General features: G+C 45.3%; 1 protein-coding gene and 1 long non-coding RNA gene across 3 annotated transcripts in view; one reads left to right on the forward strand and one right to left on the reverse strand.

Annotated features, from left to right (window-relative positions):
• Window positions 1-324: 324 nt before the first annotated feature.
• On the forward strand, window positions 325-4,154 carry LOC134165024 (uncharacterized). Its single transcript, XR_009965331.1, has 3 exons — window positions 325-470; window positions 689-744; window positions 2,650-4,154. It is a non-coding gene; the product is annotated as an uncharacterized LOC134165024 (long non-coding RNA).
• A 9,086-nt stretch (window positions 4,155-13,240) lies between these two features.
• Window positions 13,241-26,757, reverse strand: part of GARS1 (glycyl-tRNA synthetase 1) — a 29,116-nt gene continuing 15,599 nt past the window's right edge. The window contains exons 9-17 of one of the 2 annotated variants that reach the window (XM_062621352.1): window positions 26,310-26,472; window positions 25,244-25,408; window positions 22,622-22,730; window positions 21,937-22,081; window positions 20,058-20,143; window positions 17,248-17,357; window positions 15,809-15,902; window positions 14,684-14,874; window positions 13,241-13,455 (exon numbers count right to left, since the gene is read on the reverse strand). In XM_062621352.1, the coding sequence (XP_062477336.1) occupies window positions 13,330-13,455; window positions 14,684-14,874; window positions 15,809-15,902; window positions 17,248-17,357; window positions 20,058-20,143; window positions 21,937-22,081; window positions 22,622-22,730; window positions 25,244-25,408; window positions 26,310-26,472 (1,189 nt within the window). In that variant the 3' untranslated portion in view covers window positions 13,241-13,329. Of the gene's footprint in view, window positions 13,456-14,683; window positions 14,875-15,808; window positions 15,903-17,247; window positions 17,358-20,057; window positions 20,144-21,936; window positions 22,082-22,617; window positions 22,731-25,243; window positions 25,409-26,309; window positions 26,473-26,757 lie in introns of both variants that reach the window. The other variant, XM_062621351.1, reaches the window with a different exon arrangement.

Raw genomic sequence — 26,757 nt, forward strand, 5'->3', positions numbered from 1 at the left:
CAGTCTGCTGCTGCATGGGCACTGTGTTTCCCTGTAACAACCCAGAGCTACCAAATGTAGGAATCCTCCAAAGCAACCTAGCAAGCAGCATCCCTGCAGAGGACTACAGCTCCCAGGAGCCTGCAGCCCAGGCAGTGCCTGTGGAGGGACCAGGCGCTGGGCAGCCAGGCAGGAGTACAGGCAGGGAGGCAGCATTGGCTGGGGATCCCCCCAACCATAAACTGAGGTGTTTTAGGGCTGCTGTTTCCTACCCCCAAGCCCCTTCTCTCACTGACCCAGTTCCTCTGTCTCTCCTCCCCCTCGGTAGTTTTCACATAGCTGACACAGACTTCCTGTGAGTCAGCACCCACAGATGTGAATGAAGTAGCTGAAGGTGAAGAAGAGCTCAAAGTGGGTAGAAATAAGAAAATCTGGCCAATGACACTTGGATACTTCCAGACCTACATACTGCTGAGGGAGATGGAAGACAGGTCAGTAAATAGCTGAGCTGGGATGTCTGGGCCAGGATGGGATGCTGAGGGCTGAACCCCTTCGCGGTGTCTGCATGTGTCCCACAGCATCCCAGGGCAGCAGTAGGATACCTCTGGGAGTTGGGGTCACTGTTGCAAAGCCAGAGTGTTTGTCAAGGTTGTCTGTGGTGGAGTAAACTGCCCCAGGTGGGATAAATTGCTTCCCTTGTCTTTCTCAGCCTGAATCCTGCCTGAGAGACCTAGCTTGTTCCCCTGGATGGAGGTGACCGGTAAGGTCAGAGGTATGGTTAGTCCAGGAGCAGGCAGCTTGGCTAAACACAGGGAGCAGGAACACCAGTACGACATGGGAAGGGCCATCCATCCTTTAAAATCTGACTAAAATTGATGCTTCTGGGACATCTGTGCAACAATTGCTTTCAGGAGTGATGGAGGCACAGGTGGGAATGAGTTAATACACAGCCTGCCTGTGCCTGTGTGTGTGCTGTTGGGCAGAGGTGTTATTCGCAGTAGAAGGAGCAGAGCAACAGTAGAGGAGCTGCTCCTGTTCATGTGTTTCACGAGCATAACTCAAGCAGCTGTGCTGACATGCAGCCATCACTGGGAAAAATGTCCCAGCACATGGAACAGCAAGAGAGAACAGTTTGCCTGGAATCATCTCTGGGCCCTGAGAAGTTGGTGACCACAGAGAGTAAAAGCAACCTCCATTTCTCAGCCTAACTGAAAGGTCCACAAAGAACATCTCACCCAATACCTGTCCTTTCTGTTGGTGAGAAAGGAGCAGATGTGCTGCAAATGCCCTTGGATGGAAGCCTGCTGGGATGCATCAGGCTGCTGAGCCTGATGGATTAGGGCTCCCTTTGCCCAGGTGAGGGGTTGGGCAGAGGCTTCTCAGGCACCTTGGGGCACTTGGGAAAAGGAGCAAGGGAGGAGAGAGTTTTAGTTGGCTACTCCACCCAGCCAGGAGCTGCCCCAGGTAAGTTCCTTAGACAGCTTGGTAGTGTTTCTCCCATGAAGAAAGTCTATGGCAAATAGGTACTTCTTCAGCCTGGACTTCTAATGCAATTGGGTTAATAATGCTGGTGATGGTGTTGTGGCTGCACCCTTCATGGGTCACGTGCGACAGCCTGCAAATTGAATCTGGCATCAAGGCAAAGCTGGACCTTTGGCAGTTCAACTGCAGGAAAGAGGGCAGGAGAAGGAGTTGATTCCTTGCTGCCCTGGACACCAGGATGACATCTGTGTCCATTCAGTTGTTTTCCTCGCCACCAGCCCTAGCAGCCTTGCACAGCCTCTGGTGTCTGCCCTGGTGCTGCACAGAGAAATGAGGACACTGGTGTGAGATTCATTTCTGCCTCCAGCCTGCCTGGCTGCAGCCATGACCCAGATGTCATTGTCCCATCACCGTGTTGGATGTGACACAAAGTCCCTATAGAAATAGAGGTGCACCTGCTGAGGACGTGAGCCCCGTGGGGTTTGCACAGCCAGATGAGCCTTAGACAGCGATCGGGCAGTTCTGTTCCACAGATGTGATATTTCAGTGCTGGGAGTGCAACATGAGACATCCCAGAGGCAAGCAGCTGTTAGCTCATCCTTAACACTTACCCTTGTGATCCCAGAAGGTCCCTCTCTACCAGTGCACTGAAAGAGGAGCAGATGATCTCAGTGACTACTCTTTGCATGGGTTCCTGGTCCTGGCCCCTGGTCCTGGTCTGGTCATCCTGACTTATGACTCCAGGAATGCTCCAGAAATGGGTCTGTGTGTGCCTGCTACCAAGGGGGATTTACTTCTGGAAGTGCTGATGACTATGAGCTGGTCCCTGATGGTTGTGACCACCAGCCATTAACACCTCTCTGAAGGAAACAGACTTAGGTGTTTGTTCCTGCTCAGAGATCAGCTCAGCACGAGGAGCCACCATACCACCAATATCTTGTTGTGAGTACTTGGAGACGTGGAGAACCTCCACCCTGTGCCAGGCAGTTCCAGCAATGACCTTCAATCCCTTCTTAGATTTTACAGTCTCTCGGCCTTTGGTTTTACTAGAATTAACTAAGCTTGGCTGGGCTTTTATTTACAATTTTCTTTTTCACCATGTCTGCTTGCTATACTAAAAGCAGTTGGTTTGTTGTTTTTTTTCTCCTCTTGGCCTTGACAATAACACCTGCCTCGGTTTCTTCTCAGGTTCAGCCTCCATGAAGGAAAACATAAGCTTTCATCTAAAGAAGAGTAACTCAAACCAGTGCAGAAGCTTTCCCATCCATGTTTGCCACCTCCCAGCAGCCCTGGCAGGCAGGAAAAGCTGGTAGCAACAGCCAGGAGGACTCCCAGCAATGCCTGTCCTAGTGAACACCACCCAGGACCCACCCCTGAAGAAGTAGGTGGTGGAACAGCCAGCCACGATGATGCTGAGCTCTTGGAGGCAGAGGATTTTCTCAGCTGCACTCGCGAGAAGTTGTACACTTGCATGAGTTGTGGGGACAGTTTTAACCACAAGGGCACCCTGGCAACCCACCAGAAATACCATAAGAAGGAGATAGAGGCTGAAGGCTTTGAGAACGAGGGTGATGATGACTAGCCTCCAGAGCTGCATGACTGAGACGGCATCAGAGCTGGAGGGGAGGCCAGTGGGGAAGACCCTACCAAGCACAGCAACACAGAGTTATCCTGAGAAAAGGAAGAAGCCCCATGCCTGTGGTGAGTGCAGGAAGAGCTTCAAGGTGAGGGTGGACCTCACCAAGCACCTCTGGAATCACACGGGGGAGAGATCTTTCTCCTGCACTGACTGCAAAAGGTTCATCACCAAATCAAGGAGCACCAGAGGATCCACATGGGTCAGCAGAAGTACAAGTGCCTGGACTATGGGAAGAACCTCACCCAGAATTTGCCCCTCATTGTGCACCACGAGATCCACACAGGTGAGATGATCATGAGCTCCTACAGGTCCCATGATAGAAAGGATTAAGCACTCAACAAGAGAAGGACTGATGCCTGCTCACTTGGGAATGTTGTGTCTGCCCCCAAAGTCCATGGTCCTGGTGGAGCTGCTCTCCTGGGAACATCTCACAGTATATGGTGGGAGCCTGGAGTGGTAAACCTGGGAGGATCTGGACTTTGGCACAGAGCGAACTTAAACCTCAGTCAAAACTGGCTGACACAATGGGAGATTTGGAGATGAGGGACAGATATAAATACTTATTTTGGCTTCTTCTTTATCTCTTATATAAGAGTCCTCATTTCAACATGGTTGGGTTGGGGTTTTTTTGCTAACAAGAGGGATGAGATGTTTTTTAAAGTAAGTAAATGAAATCTGTGATTTCAGATATATTCATGTGATTCCAACAGCTGGAGCTTTAAGAAAAAAGAAAAGTACCAAAAATCTCACCAAACATAGTAAGGCTTTCCATCGTCAACTTCCTGGCAGGAGTAGGAGCAAGCCATAGTTGTTGGTCCCTAGCCTTCCAGCAGCTGATGCCAGCACTGGCTGTCCTGCAGTCATGTGAGGCAGTGAGGGGTCTGCTACCATGGACAAATTGCAGTCAGAGGTAAGGGAGGATGCTGTTCTGCTGACAGGCAGGGTACACAACAAAGTGACCACAGACTAGCTGTATAATATGCACAATTTATTAAACAAGCACACTAAAGTAAATAAGCACATGAAAGCAAACAAGCATGCTAACCTGAAACTGGTATGTATATATTTATATATAGTAAATAAGTACAGTGAAGCAAATTAGAGATCTATATATATAAAGTACAGAGGAAAATTAGCAATGCATCAAATCATTACTACATAGAGAGAACAGAGATTAAGAAGAAATACATCTCCAATTACCGTTGAATCACCATCCAGGCCCACATTTCCAGCTTGGAAGCCCCATTGCAGCTGATGCCAGGAGTCTCAGGTAATTGGGAAAATTCCTGCATGGTGCATCCACCCATAGGTGAGGATTCAGATTTGGCTCCAAGAGGGTCCTGCTCTTGTACCCTTAGAAAAACAACTGGGTTTATGCCAGATCTGTAATTGTTTACTCTTGGGGCTGTTTCTTATGATCTCACTGTCGTCCATGCTGAGAGCATTGGCCAGGTGCCCTAGCATGGCCAAGTATGAAGGTCATAGAACACTTGCACACCTGTGTTTTCCTCCTCCTTCCAACAGTCACAATGAACAAAAACATATATGCTCTACTGAATACACTTGGACAAAAAACATCCTTTGTTATGTCTCAGTCTTGAGAGGGAATCAACTCTCAGCTAGGCTCGCAACCATTGCAGATGCCAAGGCCAAAGGACTAGGGTATGGGGACACAAACGGTGTGTTTAACTGTTCTGCCAAGAAAAGGAGGCATTAGGTTGATCCCAGTGCTTCACCAGCTCAGGTGGAGTTGGGAGTTTGCAGAGGCCGTTTCCACCACAAGCATGGATTGAGCCTCCCCACATCTGACATGGAGGCTTTGGCCTATGAGCTGTGTTGTCCCATAAGACCCCTCTGACCCAGCTTAGTAATGTGGAGGCTACCTTCAAGGTGCACCTCCAAAGCTACTGGGCCAAGCCAATTTGCTGTTTAGAGTGATTTGGGGGCAGAAGAAGGAAGGGCTTTGCTGGGCAATTGACTGAAAGTGCCACTTCAGACTTGCCCAGGGGGTTCAGTTGCTTTTGCATCCTGGGCATTACTAAGAGAGCTTCAGTGACAGCAAAAAGGAGGTTCATGACTCCCTCCCCAGAACTGGGTGCTCTCCTTGCCCAGAGCAGCACTCTATCCTCCTGCTCCCTCCTTAGCCACCAGGTTTTGCCTTTGAGGTTGCACAAATGTGGTGAGACGTGAGACTGCATCCATACAATGATGACTTTCAGTACTTGGCCATGCCTTTGGAGCTCAACCAGCCGCTTCATCAAAACTACCCACTGCGAAATGATCCTCCTCCCTCTGTGCTTTTAGCAGCGCTTGCCATTGATGGATTCAGCATGTGCCCTGTGCTCCATTCCCCAGCCGCTGCTGCTCTATGTCCTGGCCATTACATTACTATCCTGCTATTAACAATGGCAAAGAGCTCTATCTAATGCCACAAAGAAATGACAGGAGCTGAAGGAAGAATCAATAAACCAGTGGTAGCTTGCAAAAACTGAGACAGCTTGTCTTCAAACCCCATGTGGTCACCAGGCAAGCCAAATGGATACTTACACAAAGTTAAGGGCCATTTTCATTTTAGTCTTTTTTACCCCCAATAGATCTGTTTGATTTTGAAGATTTCCTTCAGCATTTCTATTATTTTCATAGGGCTTTTTTCCCTGCATTTTTTTTATTTTTTTTTTTTTGCTAGCATGAAATTCATCAGCCCTAAATATGTAGACTGATAACAGACTGTGATAATAGTAGACTAAACTATTACATGAAAAGCAGGGAATTAAACCATTCACTGGAAAACAGGCCATGGTGGAAGGCGGCTGCTTTCTGCAAGCTTTGTATCCTTTTAAGCTTGCTTTTTTTTGTACAAGATGTTACTGCTCCAGTAATCTTTGCTCAGCTCTGCCCTATTTCTGCAAGCGAAAGAGACAGTGAGCTGGTGTGCAGGCTCAGCCTCACCAGTTGCCCCAGCCTTGTCCCTTGTTTGCGGATTTTCTCTCAGGAATTAAAAGACAGTGAGGAATAAATTATCCAGGTCCTCTTTTCTAACTGGGAATGTTTTTTTTAACTCACATGATGACCCACTCACAGAAACAAAGTTGAGTTGGGGGTGGTCGGAAGGCAGCTACGTACGTGACATGCACTGATAAAGTGACTGCTTTTCCAGCCAAGGTGATTGTGAGAGATGAGTCGCAGACTGTGTTACTGGAGCATGGATACAAGGAGAAAAGGTTTTGCCTAAGCATCTTTCTAGTAAGACCCAAGACAAACAGTAGAGCATGAGTGCAGCCCAGTTGGACCGTCCTTTGGTGAACAGGAAAAGCTTAAGATGTGGTTGAGCAGTTTTCCACTGGCTGTCTAGAAAAGTTTGGCTGCTGTGGGGTAAAGGAAGGTGAATTCTTAGTCTAACAGAGTTTCTCACCTGCAAATCTTCCTAAAGTCTAATAAGAATAGTAATAATAATAAACAATAACAACAACAATAATAATAGTAATAATAACAGGAATGTATCTATTTGTCTCTCAGTGGTTGCAGGTCTACCATGCTCTGGGGCTGGCTTTATCTCACCTGAATTCATGTCTCTGCACCATCTGAGCTGGTCATCCACTATTTAAAATCAGAAGAAAGAAAGAGAGAGATGGAGAAAGTGATTTTTCTGCCCTATTTAGATGTCCGCACTAGGGTGAGACTCCAGGACTCCTACTGGCTTCATCTTCTCGGCTGCAAGGGGGAGCTGGGCTCCAAGTGAGACATCCCTATTAGTTCATGGTGGTTTTACCTCATAGGAGCCAGCCTCTTCAGGAAAAGAGCAGGAGCTGTAGGAACACAGGCTGCAACAGCCAGCAGCTATTAGACATCATTGGCACACAGAGGCAGCACTGCAGATGTCTCTGAGGCAGAAACATTCCAGCCCTTAACAATTTGCCTGCTGGGCTGCACTGATGAAACTCTGCCTTCAAACAGTCCTGGCTGTGGACAGACACCCAAGGGAGTGAGCTGGTGCAGACAGGGATGTGGAAAGGCTGCCATAATCCACACAGAAGGAGATGGTTATTTTCCAGCTATTTTTCATGACTTTTTATTTATTGGTAGGCAGAAACTAGTCATGCAAGAGATGGGAGAGCTAGCAGGAGTCATGAACACCCAGTGAAATACTAACATACAATCCAACATTATCTGCTGCTCTTCCCTACATTTCTTTTTACAAAGCAAAATAAATTACATTTTGCAATTGTCCTTTTTCTCAGTACCATGTCCCAACATACTTCTGTTGTATAGGATCCTTCAGCTATGAGGTTCATCTCTTTTCCCTGGATTTTTTCTGTATTTCCTTTGATAGTTTGCCTCTATTTTCTAATAAAAACCTGTACTAAAAAAAGCTGCTCTTTATTCCTGTTGTATTCAAATCACCCCGAGAGAAATGGAGGTGGGGGAGGTGAGAACCTGGGATGGAAACATCCACCTTGCTCCAGGACATTAGCATCCTCATCTCGATTCAACCCTTCATCCCATGGCAGGTCTGAAGGGGGGTTGTGTGAGACCCAGATTTTGCTGTAGGAATACCTGAGAAGGAACTTAACTTTCCATGTCTCTCTAGCAATATTTGGAAAAGTATATGCAAGCTCCTCACTCATCTTGGTGTAAATCAGTCTGCAAAAATCAGTGATAAACAGAAGCAAAATACTGGTGAGAAATCCTGTCTCCAAGCATTCAGTGGATCCTGGTTTTCTGCTCAGATCATTGCTGTTTGCTGGTGATCGTAGTTTTGCAGACAGGAGCTCATCAATGGGGAAAGAGCAACAGGGCGGGAAGCGAGAATGAGACTTCTTTCATTAGCGTTCACACTTTGCATCATGAGCATCCCAAAACCACTCTTCATGCCAGCCCTGCCATGCGTCCTGGGGCAGGAGAACACCCTTTTTTAAGAGGCAGGAAGCAGACATGGTGCAAGAGATACAAACCACTTTCATTTAACAGATCCCCTGGTGTGCTCAGCTAAGACGCTGCTCCTGTGCTCCTGCTCCCTTCCCACTGTTTGACCCAGACCTTAATCTTGCTCTGTGGTTTGTGATGGCACCAACGCTACACATTTGGAGACCTCTCTGAGCCAACATGTGTCACAGGCCATTCGTTGACATAACGAAATGTTCCTTCCCAGTGTCCCTTAGCTATTTTCCAAGGAGCTCTCACTGACCAGGTGAGTTTCCATATCCTCCAACCTCCAACTATCCCCATTTCTGTTTGCACCAAACAACCAGTCAAGAGAGCAGACTTCCTCCTTCCCTCTTACAGAGGGACATCTGTTATTCAGAACAAAATATGATGCTGCCGTGTTATTTAATCAAGACAAAATTCATAGGCAGCATCTGTGCAGAAGATAAAATGTTTTGGGACAGTTTAGTCCTTTTCTTATCTGAGCGTCTGAGTGATTGCGGTTATGTAAAGACTTCTCTTTCAAACACGGAGATGGAGTTTCATAAGCAAGGGACCAAAATAGTGCCAGGTAGCCAACCATCTCCCCTTGATCACACTGGATTAGTACAATTAATCTGCAGGTATTAGTGACCAGCAGGGTTTTGACTGGAAAATATAATATATATTTATTATTTCATATCTGGTTTCCCCTAAGAGGCAGAAAATTCAATCCTGGCCTTTTCTCTTCATCATTACATTCTTGTAAAGAGGGTTGTGGGATTTGGAAAATTACTGAGGGGCTCCTGATGAGAGGGGGGAGCATTAGCAATGGGAGGAACGAGACCTGTGCCCATTTCTTAGTCTTCTGAGAATGAGGCGATTGGAAATTGCTCGATGGATGAGTGCAAACTGGTGTGGGACATCAGCCAGGGCCTGCTGGGGTTGGTGGGAGGGCAGCAAATATCCATCAGTATAACCAGCCCTAAAGGCACTTTCAATACTGCTATGGCTGCCTAACACTGGAGGAAACCACAGCTCAAAAATATGGAATTATTTACCTGGGAGACCAGGAATCCTTATTCTTATACTCCTGTCCAGTTACTGTAACAGTGTGTCTCATAGAAATACCCCTTTCACTACTATAAGCCCTTTGAAGAAAGAGAAGAGCTTTGCTTTGCTCCCAAAGGAAAGTCCTGATAAGCTTTCTTTGCTTCGGCTTTTGGGGATAGGTGCTGAGGGTTTCTCACTTATCTTGCTGCAAAGCAGCTGCATTTCTCATCAATTTATACATGAAGGTGTAGAGGTCTGGTCTGAAGCAGCAGCTGTATAACACTGTTACAGATCAATTGGTTTAAATGCTGCCCTTAGCACTCCCCACGTTAAAGGCTGGCATAGATGGATTTAGCTTGTGTGGGTTGATTTGTGTGCTGACTGTTAGGAATATAAGTGATTCTGACTCTGGCTCTTCCCATACCTCCAAGTCCTCACAGACCAGTCAACAGCAACCAGGAGATGCAAAGCAAAGAGAGGAAGAACAGCACAAATACACAGTGATCTTTCCTCTGAGGACCTATTTCAAAGCCGTCACCTGCTAATTTTATCAATTATTCACCAGTTCTTGTACTAGAAAAGAAAATCTTCACACACTTCCTTAAAGTGGGGGTGATCCTAAATAGTGCCTGAACCCACAGCTAGAGCCCCAACGATGCAAGCTGAGATATTACTTTAAAAAGACCCATGAGCTTTGCCAGTGCTTTTCATTTTTTGTAGCTTTATGAAATGAAAGGGCAATGTTTTCCCATCCCCTTGCAGAGGAGATAGCTGCAGATTACACCACAAAGCAGACAGTTACATGATCAGCTCAGATAGGAACATGGAAATGAGTGTGGCAGAGGGATATGCAGTTAGATGGAGGTTCAGCAGCCCCCACTTATAAATACTAAACTCTGCCTATCTGGCTCAGAAGGTGAATTGCAGGTCACAGAAAAGATAGGAATTAAAAAGCTTTAAGCTGAATTTCCAAAGTACATCTGTTGGAGCTGTCTTCGCTAGGCCAAGCCTGTCACCTTCAGGGTTTTTTGTTATCAGGGGGATTTTTTGCAATGGACAGACTAGGTAAGGTTCATGCCACTACCTTCAGGCATTGGCTGTCCTACCTTTCCCAACATCCCCTCCATCAGCGGAGCAAAACCCAGTGTTCTCCTAATGTCTGTTTGCAATGCCCATTTACAAGTGAGACAAATCATACCCCAGACTCCACCAGTCACAGAGGCTACCCAGAGGGTGCAACCATCCATGCTGTATATAATTGCATTTAATAGGTGGGTCACCATAACTCCATAAGCTCTTGTCAAGGGAATCCAGACTCCACTCTTATATGCCAGCTGTGAACTCCCCTAAAGACGAATTACTGTGAACTACATTTTGAAGACTTTCTTAGGATTGTTGCCTCACTTACATTAAAATCTAGGCTGCAACAGCATCTTTCAGCCAGCGAATTAACAAAGAGCATTAGAGCAGTGCAGCGCTAGAGGTCCAGGGCTGCAGAACAACTGAAATAGCCGCAAGGCTTAAAAGTAATACATACGGTTTCAGTGAATAGCTTCCTTACGCCTGGTATTTCCTGCCTGACAGCACCCTCTTCTGGATGCTGCTCGCTAAATCATGCAGTCACAGAATGGTCTGAGTTGGAAAGGACCTTAAAGCTCATCCAGTTCCAACACCCTGCCACGGGCAGGAACACCTTCCACTACACCAGGCTGCTCCAGCCTGGCCTTGAGCACTGCCAGGGATGGGGCAGTCACAGCTTCCCTGGGCCAACCTCTGCCAGTGTCTCACCACCGCCACTCTGCTCAGGTCCTTGTCTGTGCATCAGCAGCCAAAAAGGGCAGAGCCCTCTCAGAGTACATTTAAGCAGAATGGCATTAGGCAGTCTCTTCCGAGCTGTTTTTTTCCCCTTTAAGGAACCCCCTTAAAGGAGTTTGAAGATTGCTCCTTGAATGATAAGTGCTAATCAAAGTCACAGCACCCAATTATTCAGTAGCTACTAGCTGATGGTAAAAATTTACTGAGGAGCCCCTGATCAGAGGTATGGGGCACAGTCAGCAAAGAGGGAATGAGACCTCCACCCATTTCTTATGTCTTCGGAGAATGATGCAATTGGGAATTACCTGCTGGATGAGCACAAACTGGTGTGGGACCTCAGCCAGGACCAGCTGCAGTTGGTGGCAGGGCAACAAATATCCACATGTATAGTCAGCTTTTTTACATTGCTATTGTTGCCTAACACTGGAAGAAACCACAACTCAGAAATACGGAATTATTTACCTAGGAGAGGAGCAGGAATCCTTATTTTCATGCTTCTGTTGAGTTGCTGTAACATGTCTCACAGAGCAACAGACACCTGTAAAACCTGGCAAATTGCTGCTTTGCGTTGCTGGAGCAGCAGGTAAGATCTGCCCTGTGCTGGGGAGGACTGCCCTCAGATTTTGAATTATGTCCTCAGACATGTACCAGCCTTTTTGTTTGTTTGAAACGCAGGTGAGCAAACACCTTTCTGCACAGCACGTATGTATTAGTCAGGACGAGGACAGACGTGTTCGGCTGGCTACATCTCACAGCAATGTGGGGTGTGAGCTAAGAAGGGGGTGAGCAGCTGCCCAGGGATGCTGCCCAGGGCTAGGGCAGCCACAGGTAGCACCCATCTGGTCAGGCAGCAGATTCCACCTCTAACTTGCCCTCTGCACTGGCAGGAGCACCTCACTTGTGGCTGGCATCGATCAGGTCTCCACCTGAAAGGATTTAACGTAGTGCAGCTGGTTCCAGGGCTTGTTTGTATTTTAAATAACAAGGCCTTTAACTACAAACCTCATGCAGGGCTTACCTGCATCCTGCTCTAACACTCCTCTCTGAAGCCAAGACACAATTTGCTGGCTAATTAGTTCCCTGGTTACGGTTTCCCATTCACTGCTGCAAACTTCATCCATTCTTACATGACGGATATAGTACTGCTACATTTGTTGGCAGTGTGTGGGTGCTTAATTGCCTTTTTCAAGCATGAGTAGCAGCAAGGGCTGGGGAGATGAATGGAGCTGACCTGGCTTTCCAGCCACTGCTCAAAAAGCAGCAGTGGGAGACAGAGAGTGGCTGGGAGGGACCAGGTCAGACACTTTCTTAGAGGCAGGCAGGGCCTCCAATGCAGCTCAAAACCCAAGTAATTTCAGGGTACACTTGGATCCTCCAAAACAAGGACACCCCAAAGCACTAATTGTTTTTGAAAGCCCTTCCCACCCTTCCATACCCCTCTGTGTGCTGGCTTGTACAGTGCCTGGCACATAGGCCCCTTGGCTTGTCTAGTCCTTCTTACCAGGTTTATTACTTTAGCTCTGTGTATCTTGGAGTATTTGCCAAAGACGATAACCATCATTCACCACAGCACAGGGGAAACTGAGGCTAGAAAAGCCTCCTAGCAGGGATCCACAGATGCACATCTCCACCATTAAGAGTACTTTAAACAGTCCAGACAGAAGACCTGGTGCTTTTGCCTTGCTTCAGGGCAGACACCTCTTTGAAGCATAAGACAGACTCATGAAAGTGCAGTTTAACTCAAGGCAGGTTGGATAGGGCTTTGAGCAATCTGGTCTAGTGGAAAGTGTCCCTGCCCATAGCAGAGGGGTTGGAACTGGATGAGCTTTAAGGTCCCTTCCAATCCAAAACATTCTGTGATTCTATTATTCTGACTATAGCTCTCAAGTCACCATTTGATTTCACTGCCCAGAATTGCCTGCACTCATGTTTTAAAGAGAGCTCTTGCAAACATACAGAAGACTTGGTCAGTGCAACAATTTCATGCTCAGCTGCCCCTGCAGCCACATGGTGGTGGCAGAAACAGGACTAGTGCCATCTTGCATGAGAATACGAGGTGATGTGAATCCAGATGGAAGGATGCATGGTCCCTGACTTCTTGAGGGGCTGTCACAAACCTGAAATACCAAAAGCTCTAAGCAGGAGGGGAAAAAAAAAATGAGGAGAAAAAAAAAAAGCCAGAAAAGCCGGAAAACCCAGACATTGCTGAAGAAAGCACAAGGCTGCATGAACACAGAGAAGCAGGCATATTAATGGTGTTTTTATTTGTAACACCTTGGACTGCAATTCTTTCTGTTTTTAAAGTTAAATTCGGGCAGCAATTGACGAAAAAACCAAACAAATAGTCCCTGTGTGCACAAACAATGCAGCTTTGAATAATACATGATAAGTTTATTTCATATTAACATAAACAGTAAAAAGTGGACATTTGACAGGATTTTACTTCAAGGTCCTTTTCTTTATTCCTCTATTGTGTCCTTTTTGCCAGTCTCTTGTCCCTCAAATTGTGGATACTTTGCCTCAACATCAGCCCAAGTCAGATAACCATTGGCCAGGTCACGAATGATGGCAGGAAGCTCAGAAATCTGCAGGCAAAGTCACAAAGATGCATAAAACACAAATAAGTCACTGGAATAAAGCTGCTCTGTTGGATGCTTGGAGAACATGGGTAATTTTTACATCAGTAACAGAACATGTGCAAGGTATCTTAATACAAGATCATTTTTGGGGAGAAAAACCATTAACTAGGAGGAGATCTTAAATTACTCTATGTCATCTCAGCAGACTGAGATGTCCCCTGAGGGAAATGCAGCTGTCATTGTGGTGGACCACAACAAGGTTCATACCTGATAGTGTTGCGTTACAGTTTTGGAAACAAAAGAAAACCTCACACGCATCCAAAAGATGCTGTAAGCCAGGATTTAGCTGGCCCTATTTACTAGACCAGCACAAAAAACAGCTGCCTTTTCTTTGCTCCTCACAGCACACTGTCACAGTGTGAAGGATCAGCTAGGGGAAACCAGAAAACATGCAGAAATTTTAGGATAACAAAGTTTTGTCTCTGCTGCTGAGCAGTGAGACGTCATCCAGGTGACACAGGTGGCTGCCCTGAGGAATGGGCACCACCTGTCACACTGAATTGAATCCACAGCTGGCCCAGAAGCCCCAGCAATATGGCACCAGTGCTTTTGTACAGAGTGAAGCTACATCTCATCTTTGCAGATGGGCACTAACCACCATAGGGAGGTTTGCTATTCCAGTCTCTATTATGGCCCTACTAGCAGAGCATGCTTAGGGCCAACATGGCTTTTGGGCAGTGGCTCACCAGCTTCTCTGGTGCTGCACAAGCAACACTGTCAGGAAGCAAAAGCTTTAAGGAGCTATGTCTGAGCCATGCTCTGCGAGCCAGCCAGCCTGAAGTAGTAAAAAATCTCCTGCTTTTTGGTGTCTGTGGATTCAGAGCTCTGCCTCTGAAAGCCAGACACTACCTGTGCATTTACTCAGCAGTCTTCACTTGGAAGGAGGCACTCTGAAAAGCAGTGCAATCAACATAAGGCATGGCACAAGGCATGGCTTTCAAGTAGGATCAACACCTCTGTATCCAAGAAAAACAAAAGCCTCTTCTCACTTCAGCAGCAGGGCCAGCATCCTTCTTCCCTGGGGATTTCTCAGAATTGCCTGCAAGAGCTGGAGACACCTCCTGCATACACCAGAGCCACTGCTGGGTCAGAAATAGCAGCTAATGCTCTCCCCTAGCCCATATGAATCAGGCTCAGCTTCGTCAGCAGCCAAACTCATTTGCCTGCCCTTTACCTCGGCTCGGATCTGGCGCATTGAGTCACGGTCCCTCAGGGTGGCAGTGTGAGGTGTTCGATTAACAGTGTCAAAGTCGATCGTGATCCCAAAGGCCACACCAATCTCGTCAGTCCTGGCATAGCGCCGGCCAATGGATCCAGAGGAATCATCCACCTTGTGAGAGATGCCATTCCTAGTGAGAGCTTCAGCTGCAAAAAGCAGAAAAGGGGGGACCACCAGGGCTCATTACATACTCAGCAGGCAACACAATCCTAGCAGAGGCCTCCAATATACATTCGCATAGCACACCCTGAAGCGAGGCACCTGCATCCTGGTTTCGAGCAACACCAGAGTCTCGGTTTTATTTTGACAAAAGATCCAGTGCTCCAGTCCCTGACAAGACTACAAGCTCAAGCCCACCACACAGGTACCCTGCTACTCTCATTGGATCATGCAATCCCCACCCAAAGAGCAAAGCCATTGACTTCTTAGTGACTTCAACCTGTCATTACAGTCCCATGACTCTGCTTTAACTCAAAAACTTGCAAGCCACATGCATGTGCAGGGGCATATCCAGCATGCAGAGGCAAGGTTCCGAGCAGAACTGATGCCAACAGCAAAAGACACTGTCTGACATATAGCCTACATTCCTGTCCTTCAGATATGCACTTTTAGATGGTACCAGTGGGCATTTTGAATGCTTGGAGGCTCAGCAGCTCTGGGACTGACTCAGTAAATTAGTTGGCCAACAAGAACAAACTTTAATCAAAAAACCCCAAACAATTGTCCTCACCTCTCCCCCCAAAAAGAGAAGAACAAAAAAACTAACACCCCCCCACACACACACACTTCTGACAGCTTCTCCTAAGCAGTGGGAAAGATTTCTTTATGACACAGAAGGAAAAAAAAAATAAGCGTCTTTTACACTGCAAATCAACATGGGGAAAGGCAGGGAACTGGGGTTTTTGAGACTAGACTGAAGAGACTGATGGATACCCAAGGCTGACTGATAACAACAAACTCAGCTGTTTTGTTCAATGAGAGCCAGGGGATCCCAATGCCATTTTCTTCCTATAGCACTGAGAAGAAACCTTTCTTCACAGTGTGCATCCCCATCAGCCCTCAAGTGCTCAATACACTTACATAAGTCCTTGACAAAAGGCATGAATTCCTGATTCTGGCTTAGAGGAAGAACGGAGCACTTGAACGGTGCTACAATGGCTGGGAAGCTGAAGAACTAAGGAGAAAAAGGAAAAGCAGAAATTAATACAAATTTAATGGTTAGACCAGATTCTTAAGAGCTAAGAATATGCTCTGAGGATGGAGGAAGGGCAACTGTTCCAAGGGGAGTCACTGGCCTTATATAAGACATTAGGGCAGTAGTGCATCAACACCACTGAAGACTCATTTTCTCCAGCTGTGCTCCACTCCCCCTTCCCTCCCTAGAGATAAACATTATCTTCCACCTAGAGAGGCCTAACAGAACACTGCCTGAAGAAAGTGAACCTCACTTGAATTACAGGAAAATGAAGCGTAGAAGGGACTTCCCAGGAGATTTAGTCTTACGCACAGTCTAAGCCAAACCTGCTGTAAGATTCCCAGAGAAACCCCAAACACATGGAGCATATGCAGCTCAAAGGTTTTCAGAACCCTCCACAGACACCCTCAGATAAATGTGCAAAAAAGGGAGGTGGGGGGAACTGGAAATCTTTCCTGGCAAACAGCAAGGCCTGTAAGGGTACAGAAGCAATGAACTGAGATGCACCACAATAGAGAGGTGCCCAAGCTATCCGGAAAGTAAATGGCTGCTAGAAGGAAGTCTGGTATTTTAGATTACATAAGCATTTTGTGATAGAAAGTCAACTGTGTCCTAACTCTGGGCTCCTGAATCCTGTTCCCTCCACTCATAACTGTATCACATCCTGTGGTAACCAGAGATGCTAAGGAGCATCATTATTTTTCTTTTCAATAAACACAGTCTAGCAGCCAGAAACAACAAACAGGAACCAGCATCAAGTTTACAGCCAGCTTCCCATGGGCCAGCAGCAATGGTGCAGAACATGACAGTGTGGGCACTGGCTGGAACAGGCTGTACTCTGTGTGTAACACAAAAATCCTTCTGGCCCCTGCCACAACAAAGTTCAGGCCAAGATTTTAGGGGTGTCCAGAATCAGAGAAGGTTAAATTTCACTGGGGGACTGAGGAAACAGTCAGTCTATTGTCTGTCTTGCTGCAGAGCTGCGGTTCCAGGAAAAGCAACGGAGAAAAAGGAAATATAACACAGAAGAGATGCCTTTCTCTGAGACATGGGACACTGCCAAGTGTGAATCCAGAAGGAGGAATTTCTCACCCTCCTGCCAGTAATACAGTGAGAGCCTCATGCGCACGCAGCCCCAGAATGTTCTCAGCACCCATGTACAAACAACACGTACGCAGGCAAAACCAGCAATTCAACAGCCCACCTGGGTCTTCCCCTCTCTACTGTGTATTGTGCAGTCCTATTTCAGCCCTGCCCCTGGATGTTAGGGAAAGGCAAATGCCTGCAGCCAGTTAAACTGAGGCCCAGCCATAGTAAAGCTCACCGTTCTCTGCTCGTCTCCCTCCCGGATGTGGAAGGTGTGTTCAAACACAGTGTACATGATCCTCCCAATACCAAATGAGGGTTCAATTACATTTGGGATGATTTCTTCCACTGGAACACAAAAGAATCCACGTCATCATTTAAAAGGAATTTATACACACACACACACAAAAAAAAAAAAGTGTTTACTGAAGCTGCCTTTGTGCTCACGAGTTCTGATTACATAAAGTAATATTCCATTCACGTGGAATTAAAAGGTTAAGCATTTCTCTTCTAAATGCAAATACCTAAAGTAGAGGTTTGGACATAGTCCATGTACATAATGTATTTAGGCTGTAGAATACAAGTCAAGGCCCCTTCTCTGGCACTGAGAACAAACAACACTGCATAACTTCCATCCATGCTGATAAACCCTCTTCCACTTCACAACACTGAAGCCTCATCTAAACTGTTCACTAGAACAGTTGCCTGCTCCACACCATGCCACAAACTAGGTCCAGGCATCGTCTCGGAGGGTGCTCTTTGGCATAGACCAAAACTGTTCCAGAGAATATGACAGCAATTAAACAGCCTGCATGATGGCAGGGTAATGCTAAATCCCTGGCCCACTTTGGTTTAATGTACAGACACAGCCTCAGTATCCAGGAGTCTGAGTGGAGAACTGTGGAGCTTTAGATAAAACTCAAATTCCAAAGACTCCCTCTGTATTCTTGAGTCGCTTATCTGCCTGCTTCAGTGCTGCTACCTGCCCTATTCTCCATCCGTCTGCAACATATCACAAGAGTGGGAAAGAATAAGGATCAACTAATTAGTGTTTGCAAAAAATTCTCAGAAGATGTAATGTGCTGTGCTGTTATATACCCATCATTCTCTCCAGTACCTGGCACGTATCTGTCACAGAGGCTTTTTCCTCTTCCTCTCCTCTGTGTATGAAAGGAGCTCAATGGACAGCTGCCTTACTCAGACAGAGCAGCTTTTTAGAAAAAACTCAGATAGATAATGGGGAAGAAGCAACAGTTACAGGCATTAGCTGCTTTTGAAAATCAAAGGCAGTATCCAGCTCTCCAGCACAAGTGGGTCATGCTTCACATTCTGAAAGCCAATCCTTCTCAATTAAGTACCTAACCTGGGTGGGGCTTTACCTATCAAAAGAATCACAAAACTGTTGGGGTTGGAAGAGACCTTAAAGCTCATCCAGTTCCAACCCCTCTGCCACACGCAGGGACACCTTCTACTAGACCAGGTTGCTCCAAGCCCCGTCCAATGCGGCCTTGAACACTGCCAGGGATGGGGCAGCCACAGCTTCTCTGGGCAACCTGAGCCAGGGCCTCACCACCCTCACAGTAAAGAACTTCTTCCTAACTTCTAATCTAAACCTCTTTCAATTTAAAGCCATTCCTCTTTGCCCCATCCCCTACATGCCCCAGCCAAAAGCCACTCTTCAACTTTCTTCTTGGCCCCTTCAGGTACTGGAAGCTGCTCTAAAGTCTCCCTGGACCCTTCTCTTCTCCAGACTGAACAACCCCAGCTCCCTCAGCCTGTCTCCATAGAAAAAGTGCTCCAGCCCTCAAACCACCTTTGGACTTGCTACAACAGGTCCACGTCCTTCTTATATTGGAGGCCCCAGAGCTGGACACGGTACAAGATAGTTTTGTTTTATTTGCATCGAGCAACCAGTTTTCAAGAGAAGAGAGGGAAACTATAAGCTTTGCCTTCTGCTTGCAGACAGAAGCCAAACCGCCAAATGTATCAACTTCAAGGAAAATCAGCAATGAGGTTCTACTTACTGGTGCCCAGCAATACTACAGTCACTGCAAGTTACAACTCCGATTTATTCTTTGAAGTGACAAAGCAAAGCCTTGCACAGCAGCAGCACATGCTAACTAAAAGACACCTGGACATCTTTAAAGGCTCAGAAGCTGCAAGAACAAATATATTCTGCACATACTATAAGTTGTTTTACTCCATCCTAGGAGCATTTATCATGTTCTCAAGCTAGGGCAGAATGATTCACTAGTTACAGTATGAACTCGGGAAAAAACTACCTCAGTCTCCAGCTCTGTCAAAAGACTTCCCAAACGACCTTGGGTGAGGTGCTTACAGAGCTGGCTGGAAAGACAAGACTTATTTGAGGAACTAAATCCATGCAATATGGCAAGTTACCTTTCTAGCCCCATTTCCCATATGAGGACAAAAGCTCCATGGAGATGCAGTCACTGACCAAAGCTGATGTGATTACCAAAGGAACTAACTGGACTTCTCAGCTTAAGGAGCCTGGTCTTTAACCTGATGAGCTGGCAGTGGCCAGAAGATTTGGCTCCAGGTGGCAAAGTGACAACAGGAGCTCTGAGCACAGAGAGCTGCCCACAGCCTGACCAACAGACTGCCACAACCCATCTGCTGCACTGTAATGGACTTAGATGGAAGTTCCCAAAGCTGGTGGACTTTCCCCAGCTCCTCCATCACAACAGCAGCTGGGTCATAGCACCACGTAGAGCCTTACAGATCCTACAATACGCAACTGAAGCATCATCAATAATATGCCACCCAAAGCCTATTGAATGAGTAACTGAGCAGACCAGGCAAGAAGCAGGCAGACAGGCCTGCATCAATGGTCACTGAAATCCCACTGCTGTGTGAAAGCTTTACAACTCTCTTAAATTGTCAAATTTCAAGGAAATAACATATGGCATTTTTCCTGTGCCCTGGTACAATGCTAACAGGACAATGCAACTAATAAAGTTCACTTTCAAAGTGTATCCCGAGCTGCCTCTTATTTTTAATGATCAAACAACAAAGACACAAATTTACCATGTAATGTTTTCTGAAATCTCTTCACAGTAACCATGTCCTTTGTTAATTTAAAAGTTTTCCCTTCAGTTTCAACAGTGAATTCCCTGCAAAGTAAAAAGAAGTCACTTAAAAGCTGCAGCAGTAAATAAACAAGTTACATTTCCTTAACTGCTTTGGTTGGTTGACTTTTAAGAGTGGGGCAACAGAAGCCAGAGCAAACCTCAAAGACCAAAGAAACACGTGGCATACCTATTAGAAGAAACCTTTGTTAACAATAAATGTACTACATTTACATTAAAAGCAGCCATTTTCATAATCACAGTGAATTTAATTGTGGTTAACAGCCCAAAGCAAACTCTGTTGGGAAATGGAATAATCTCAGGATGAAGCAGATACACCAAAAGAAAAAAGGGAGACACACAAAATGGGCATTTGCTTGCACACTGTACATCTTGTTTAGTGATTTCTCATGAAAACTGAGCTATGTCAGAAGGTACCCTGCATTTTCACATACACCAGACTAAGGGGAGGATACAGCAGTTATTTTATTGCTTATTTCTAAAGCTTTTGATAGTACGATCTTCATACTACTTCTTGCCACTTGCTAGCTTGCAACTAGCACGCACTCTTTGCTAAGGAGAATTTAGGCTGTATTAACCCATCCACTTATAGGAAGCAAATGACTGTTATTATTCGTGCTAACGGAAAATTACCACCAATGGATTTATGCAAACATGGTCATACAAAAGGCAAGTCTAGCATGCTGACACAGTCAGCATGTGTAATCAGGAATGGTAACCCTGCTGAAGCGCTCAGATTGGTGTTATATAAAAAACACATTTAAAAAGAAAGTGTGTGCTAATAACCTGCATTCTGACCCACTATCAAATGAGATGAAGGCTTTGCTCTGAATGCAGCTACAACTGGCTGCTGAATTTAAACAACAGGTATGATTTGCAATCCACTATCAATTCAAACCTGAGATACTGCTTGTAACTCATCTACTGAATCATTTCAATGGGATTCTGGATGCATTAAGTTCACTTTCTTCTGGCTTTGATGTGTGTACACATCACCATATTCTGCAGTAGTTTCTCTCCCTGTTTCGAGTGCTGCTATTTCTTCTACACTTTCAAATTTATAGAAATGTAAAAGAAATAAAACCTAGCTCAGAGAAGAAAAAAAAAAAAAGTAAATGTTAACCACTCTGGAATGTATTCACTGTACCATTTCAAGCAGGAAATGAAGTTTGTTTTTTGTTACTGCACCATTAGCCTTCTCATAACATACACAGTTGCTGGCCTGCTTCTGCCAAATGTAACAGCTGCAGAGACATCTTACATTGTTCCTACATGTGTTAGGAATACACACAGACAGGTGAAAGAAAAACCTACAAATTGCTGCCCCAAGAAGCCAAAGGCTTGTAACAGGTCCTAAAGCATATCACTAAACACCGGAGAACACTCACGTAAGTTTTGGTTCTCATTAAACTATTTTGTTCCATCACTCACAGAATTTATTAATTTTTAAATTAAGTTCAAAACCATCTGCCAGTCCTGGCCAACTGTCAAACCAGAGCAGGGAAGGAGGTAACCATTTCTCATTTCCTAGGAGGATCTCTCTTATGTGATGATCCTACTAAATTCAGAAGCTCATTCCCTTACAAGTAAGTATTTGAATACCATGGTTACCCATCTACAAGTGTATATCAAGAGATGCTGATGGATGGCAAGCAATGACTTGGTGGAAGGGACAACACTAAAATATTTCAGGTAATCCACTCAGCCTACTCTCAAGAGGAAGCTGGTTTCAGGTGACTCAAATCAATCCAGCAGCTTTTTTGTGATCCTCAACAGAGGTGTCAGAGACGGGTAACAAATACACACAGCTAGCTCACCCTTTCTCATTGAGCAGTTGCTCCATCTCAGTGATGTAACACTCATCACAGACTGAAAGGTATTCCATCACCACCTTTGCATCCTTCTTGTAAGCTTTGCCAATAGCTCCCTTGTTTGCCTCAAACTGAACAACGTTGACTGTTCTGTACAAGGTAGTTAAGGAGTTTGAGATGACAGAAAGCAGGGCCTGGTTCAGGTCCTACTTAAAGCTAATTGCTACACAACACAAAGAAATCTCCTCCATTACTGGATTAAGGAACTTTACTACAAGAGAGGAAAGGAATAATAATCCTGAAGAGCAGAAGATCACAAATTTTGAAAGAATACAACTTGTTTTTACAAGTACAGCTAGCAGCAGAACCATGGAATGATGTGGAATAACCTGGCATAGTAATCCTATTTTCACATTTAAACCATGCAAACAGTCAGACTGTGAACAGTCAAAACAGAGCATAGCATTAAGCTAGAAAAAACTAAGCACAATAGTAAATCCCTGACCTGAGTAAAGTCACCCACAAGCTCAATTCTTTGAAAGTTACTTCCCAAGTCGTGCTGGTCCATAGCTCTAGGTTTCCTTGTTACATTTACAGGTGTAACTTAAAATAGAGCTACACAGCTCTCCAAGACATCTCACTGTTAAATCACTTTTCACTTTAAGAGAATTTGGCTTATTCTGAAAGGATATAGGTTCTTTGAGATGCTTCTCAGCTACAAGAGGAACTTTGGTGGCACGGGCATGGCAGGAGAGGTCATAGCAGGAACGATCAGCACAGCCAACGATCTCAATCCAACCCTGAAAAAACAAAATCGTAAGCTTTCACTAACTCACATTTTTGTTCACTTAACCATCAAATATGTTTATACACCCGTAAGCCCTCTTGCTGCTATGACTGTTTTTTCTACATAATTAGCTCCGTTACAGTAAGCAGCCTCACTCACTAGCTGCTCCTTCATTTAAATGATTTCATTCATTTCCAGAGGAAATGATCAGTTATCTAACCAGTGCCTGTGTTCAGGGGCAGGTTTTCCACATGGCTTGGCAGAACACAGAACTGTGCCAAAAGCTTGGGGCTGGGACTAGGGCAGATAGCTTCATCGCTCACATGCTATAGGCACTGAGACATCATGCCTTCAGGGTGCTGGTGCTCTGCAAGTATGGAACAGCCAGCAGGCAATCAGCCACATCAGAATGGCCAAAAGCCTGGCTTATGAGACACAGACCATGTGCAAGGGAAGTACTTCTTCTGACATTTGGCCAAGTTGGACAGGGCTTGGAGCAACCTGATCTAGTGGAAGTTGTTCCTTCTTGGTAGGGGAGTTAGAACTAGATGATCCTTAAGGTCCCTTCCAACCCAAACCATTCTGTAATTCTATGATTTCAGCAGGTATGGCAAGGAGGAATCTCAAAACACCATTAGTGGACATGGAACTGATGAAGCATTCTAACACTTGCAGCAAACCATCATCTGGATTTTCTAAAAGGCAATCCTGTATAAGAAAAGACACATCCATTCACTCTGTCACGGGGACACACACGCAGCTAGATACTGTGTGGCTTTCCAGTCTGCAGTGATATAGCAGGGTATCAGAAAAGGTATGTGAAAGGAAGAAACCCATGTGCTTGAAAAATTATGGTGTTCCAGAACATACTGGGGAATTTTTATGCCATTAGGGTACTGCAGCTACTTCTCAGGAAACGCAAAATACAGGTTTATGTAATTAACTTTATATAACAGATTTTAAGTTATTCAGAGCAGTCAACTTCTTACTACTGAGTGCTGCACGTTGTTGTAAACATTTTTGGTCAGAGTTAAGTGACAAACCAAAGCATGAGTGCAACTCATGAGGTGTTTTTGTCTTGCCCCTGGTATTGCTGTCTTCAATTCTGGGTTAGGCTGTATGTTAGGACATACTGCTCTCTTGTGTGTTGTCCTGACCCGTGACAAGGCTTGCCAAGTCTGTTAGTCATACTTACACAGTGTGGCCCACACATGTCCAGCCTTCTTTGGGCTGGCTGGGAAGAGAGACTGTGAATTTATGGAAGTCGGCTATCTACATTCAGAGTAAACCATTTCTATAGATCTCTGAAGACAAAACACTCATTGGAGCTGCAGGAACTTGTTTTCTAGTCTAAGTTTGGTAGAATTTTACAGCTATATAGAGGAATAGCAGCCAGTAATGAAACATCACTAGCAGTCCGTTCCAGCTCCTCAGAAGAAAGGGTGTGTGTGTGTGTGCATGAACAACCCAACAAAAATCTGACACAAAGCCCACCAACCACACAGAACCTCACCCCTAGGTTGTAGATTCTTCCTGCCCATAAATAAGGCTGTCTGAACCACTTGAAGCTTTGATCCATTCCTTGTGTGAGCACCTTTGGGCTGAACATGCTCCCATTTTGGCTACCAATCCAGTAAGGACCATGGATGGGGTCACCCATGTAAGGGTCCCTGAAATGTCATAGGCTAACCCCACAGACTTCAGCAAAATCCCTTCAGTCTTCCTACCCTTACTGGAACCAGGCCCTCCAGAGTTCTTTAGACATTTTCAGAAATCTGCAGGTACCCCAGAACCCTTGGAAAGGCTAACCAGGCAGAAGAACATATGCTGCCTATACATATCCTTTTTCTTTTTTAACTCAGATTTGACTGAAAAAGTAGATTCAGTGCCCCTGAAAAGGGGAATGACTTCATAATCAATGGAGCCTAGTTATCATGCCTTCTAAGATATTTCTTATTGCAAACAAAGCACTCAAGGTGTGAACAGCCCTTTAGGAGTCAGCAGGAAAATTAAAAAATCCTTGGGAATTTTTTCTCCCAGCACCAGCTGTCTGAACTGGCAGGAGCGAACTCATTTCTCACAGCTTGGAAGTAGGAAAGGAAAAGCAAGCATTCAAGCAGGAAGGAATCTATCTTGGAATAACACCTCCAGCAAAACAAATCCTTCTCCACTGCTGTTACTCTTTGGAAAGCACCAGGACTTGGTTTCTTTTAATTCCAGATGAAATAAACCATTGAAAAGCCCCCAGGCAACTTCAGGCTCCAGCAAAAGAGTCTGAATCATGGACCTACAAAGAAGTGTGAACAGTTCATGAACTCCGCAAGCTCACTGCAGGGACCTGTCCCCTTAGCCCTGGATTCAGAATATTTCCACTGCAGCAAGTGTGTTCATACCAACGTGGGACTGGACAGAAACATGAGACTCGCAGCCCTAGCTTTTAAAACCAAGAAATATAACAGAGCCCCTTCCTAAACTATCAATAGATCTGACAGGGAGTGCTGCTTGCTGCCACACTTTATCACTTACATATGACGTTTTGGACTCTGCATCCCAGCAGTCACAGGCATAATGAGCCATTTCATTCTCCATATGCTGTCGGAAGCGCAGCTTCTCAGGGGATACACCGACCTTTGTAAGGAAGAGGTAGATTCTGCCAATGAAGTAACCCAGAACAGAGTTATTGATCACACCCTGGAAAGGGAAAAAGCAAGAAAAAAAAAAAAACCAAACAAATATTAATTCCTAAGGAAGCAAAGTCATGTTTTGTTTTACTTCTGCAGACAACCTGACATGTTACAGAGAGAACTTCTTGCCTGTGATAAACTAATATGTATCCCCTGAAATTATGACATCTTTTCAAATTCACCTACTGCCACTGGCAGTTATCTCTGTCTGAACAGAACAGTAAATTCTTAAGGATTCATCACTGTTTCTGAAAAATCACCTACTTGAAAATACCCTGCTGTATGCAACAACACAGTCACTGATATTGTGACAGTCCATGGGAATTGCATTTATGACTCAGGACTCCACAACAATTGTACCCTACAGTTCACAGCTGCAATACAACAGAGGAGTGGTATTCTCTCTTCTGTTATTGCTGGTTTGGTTTTTATTTTGTTCTTTGGGGTTTTTTTTATTTATTTTTAATTAGTTGGGGGGGGGATGTTGTTTTTGTGTTTCTTTTTTATTTGGCGTTCTGGGGGGATGGGGTGGAGAGGGCTGGTAAATCAACTCATTCATAATTTGCATACATGAAGAATCAGGTAGTGAAACCATAACCTGCAAGCCACGTACTGATGGCAGTCAGCAGCTGAGTGTTAGGTTCCCAGCCACTGCTGAGCTTTTGGCAGAGTATTCCTTACTGTTCTTCTTCCATTAGATAAGTGTGAAGCTTAACCTCTAACCCCTATCCCATCACCACCTGCAGCCTTTCATTACTGATAACAAGGGCTAGGCTTGGATTGCAGTCACTGAATTCACTGAAGAGAACTGGGAGCAAACCCCAGCTGGCACGAACACAACAGTTTGTAATTTAGCCTTCAGAGTGATTTTCAAAAGAACAAGCTCCATGTGCTTGCAAAAATGTTACCTGTTGGACTGCATCTCCCAGCCGCATTAAATGGGCAGACTGCCCGCTGACCTGGGCCTTGGAAGAGTACAGAAGGATGTTGAGATCTGCCACATTCTGAAACTTGGGGTGATTCTTCTCACTGGGATCCACAAAGTGCTCAATTTCTGCCATCGTGAATTCCCTAACAGAAACACAAACAATCATATGTATTAAATATGTTATATGTTAGCACAGCCCCTCTAAGAAATGATTATGCTTTAGCCTCTCACAAGCAAGCCAGTAAAGACATATGCAAACCCAGAGTCAAGACAAGGTATATAGACTGGAACATGAACCAGTCTCAACATTGCACTTAAGTTTCATCTTCAAATTCCAAATAAGACTTTCTACAAATTCATCTAGAGATCTCCAGGCCACAGTTATCACCACTGTGATTCAGAGCAGGCAACACCACCTTTAGAAATAC

The sequence above is a fragment of the Pezoporus occidentalis genome, unplaced genomic scaffold (genome assembly GCF_034315485.1).
Source record: "Pezoporus occidentalis ecotype Australia unplaced genomic scaffold, CSIRO_AGI_Poc_V1 ctg23, whole genome shotgun sequence".
NCBI classification, from domain to species: domain Eukaryota; kingdom Metazoa; phylum Chordata; class Aves; order Psittaciformes; family Psittacidae; genus Pezoporus; species Pezoporus occidentalis.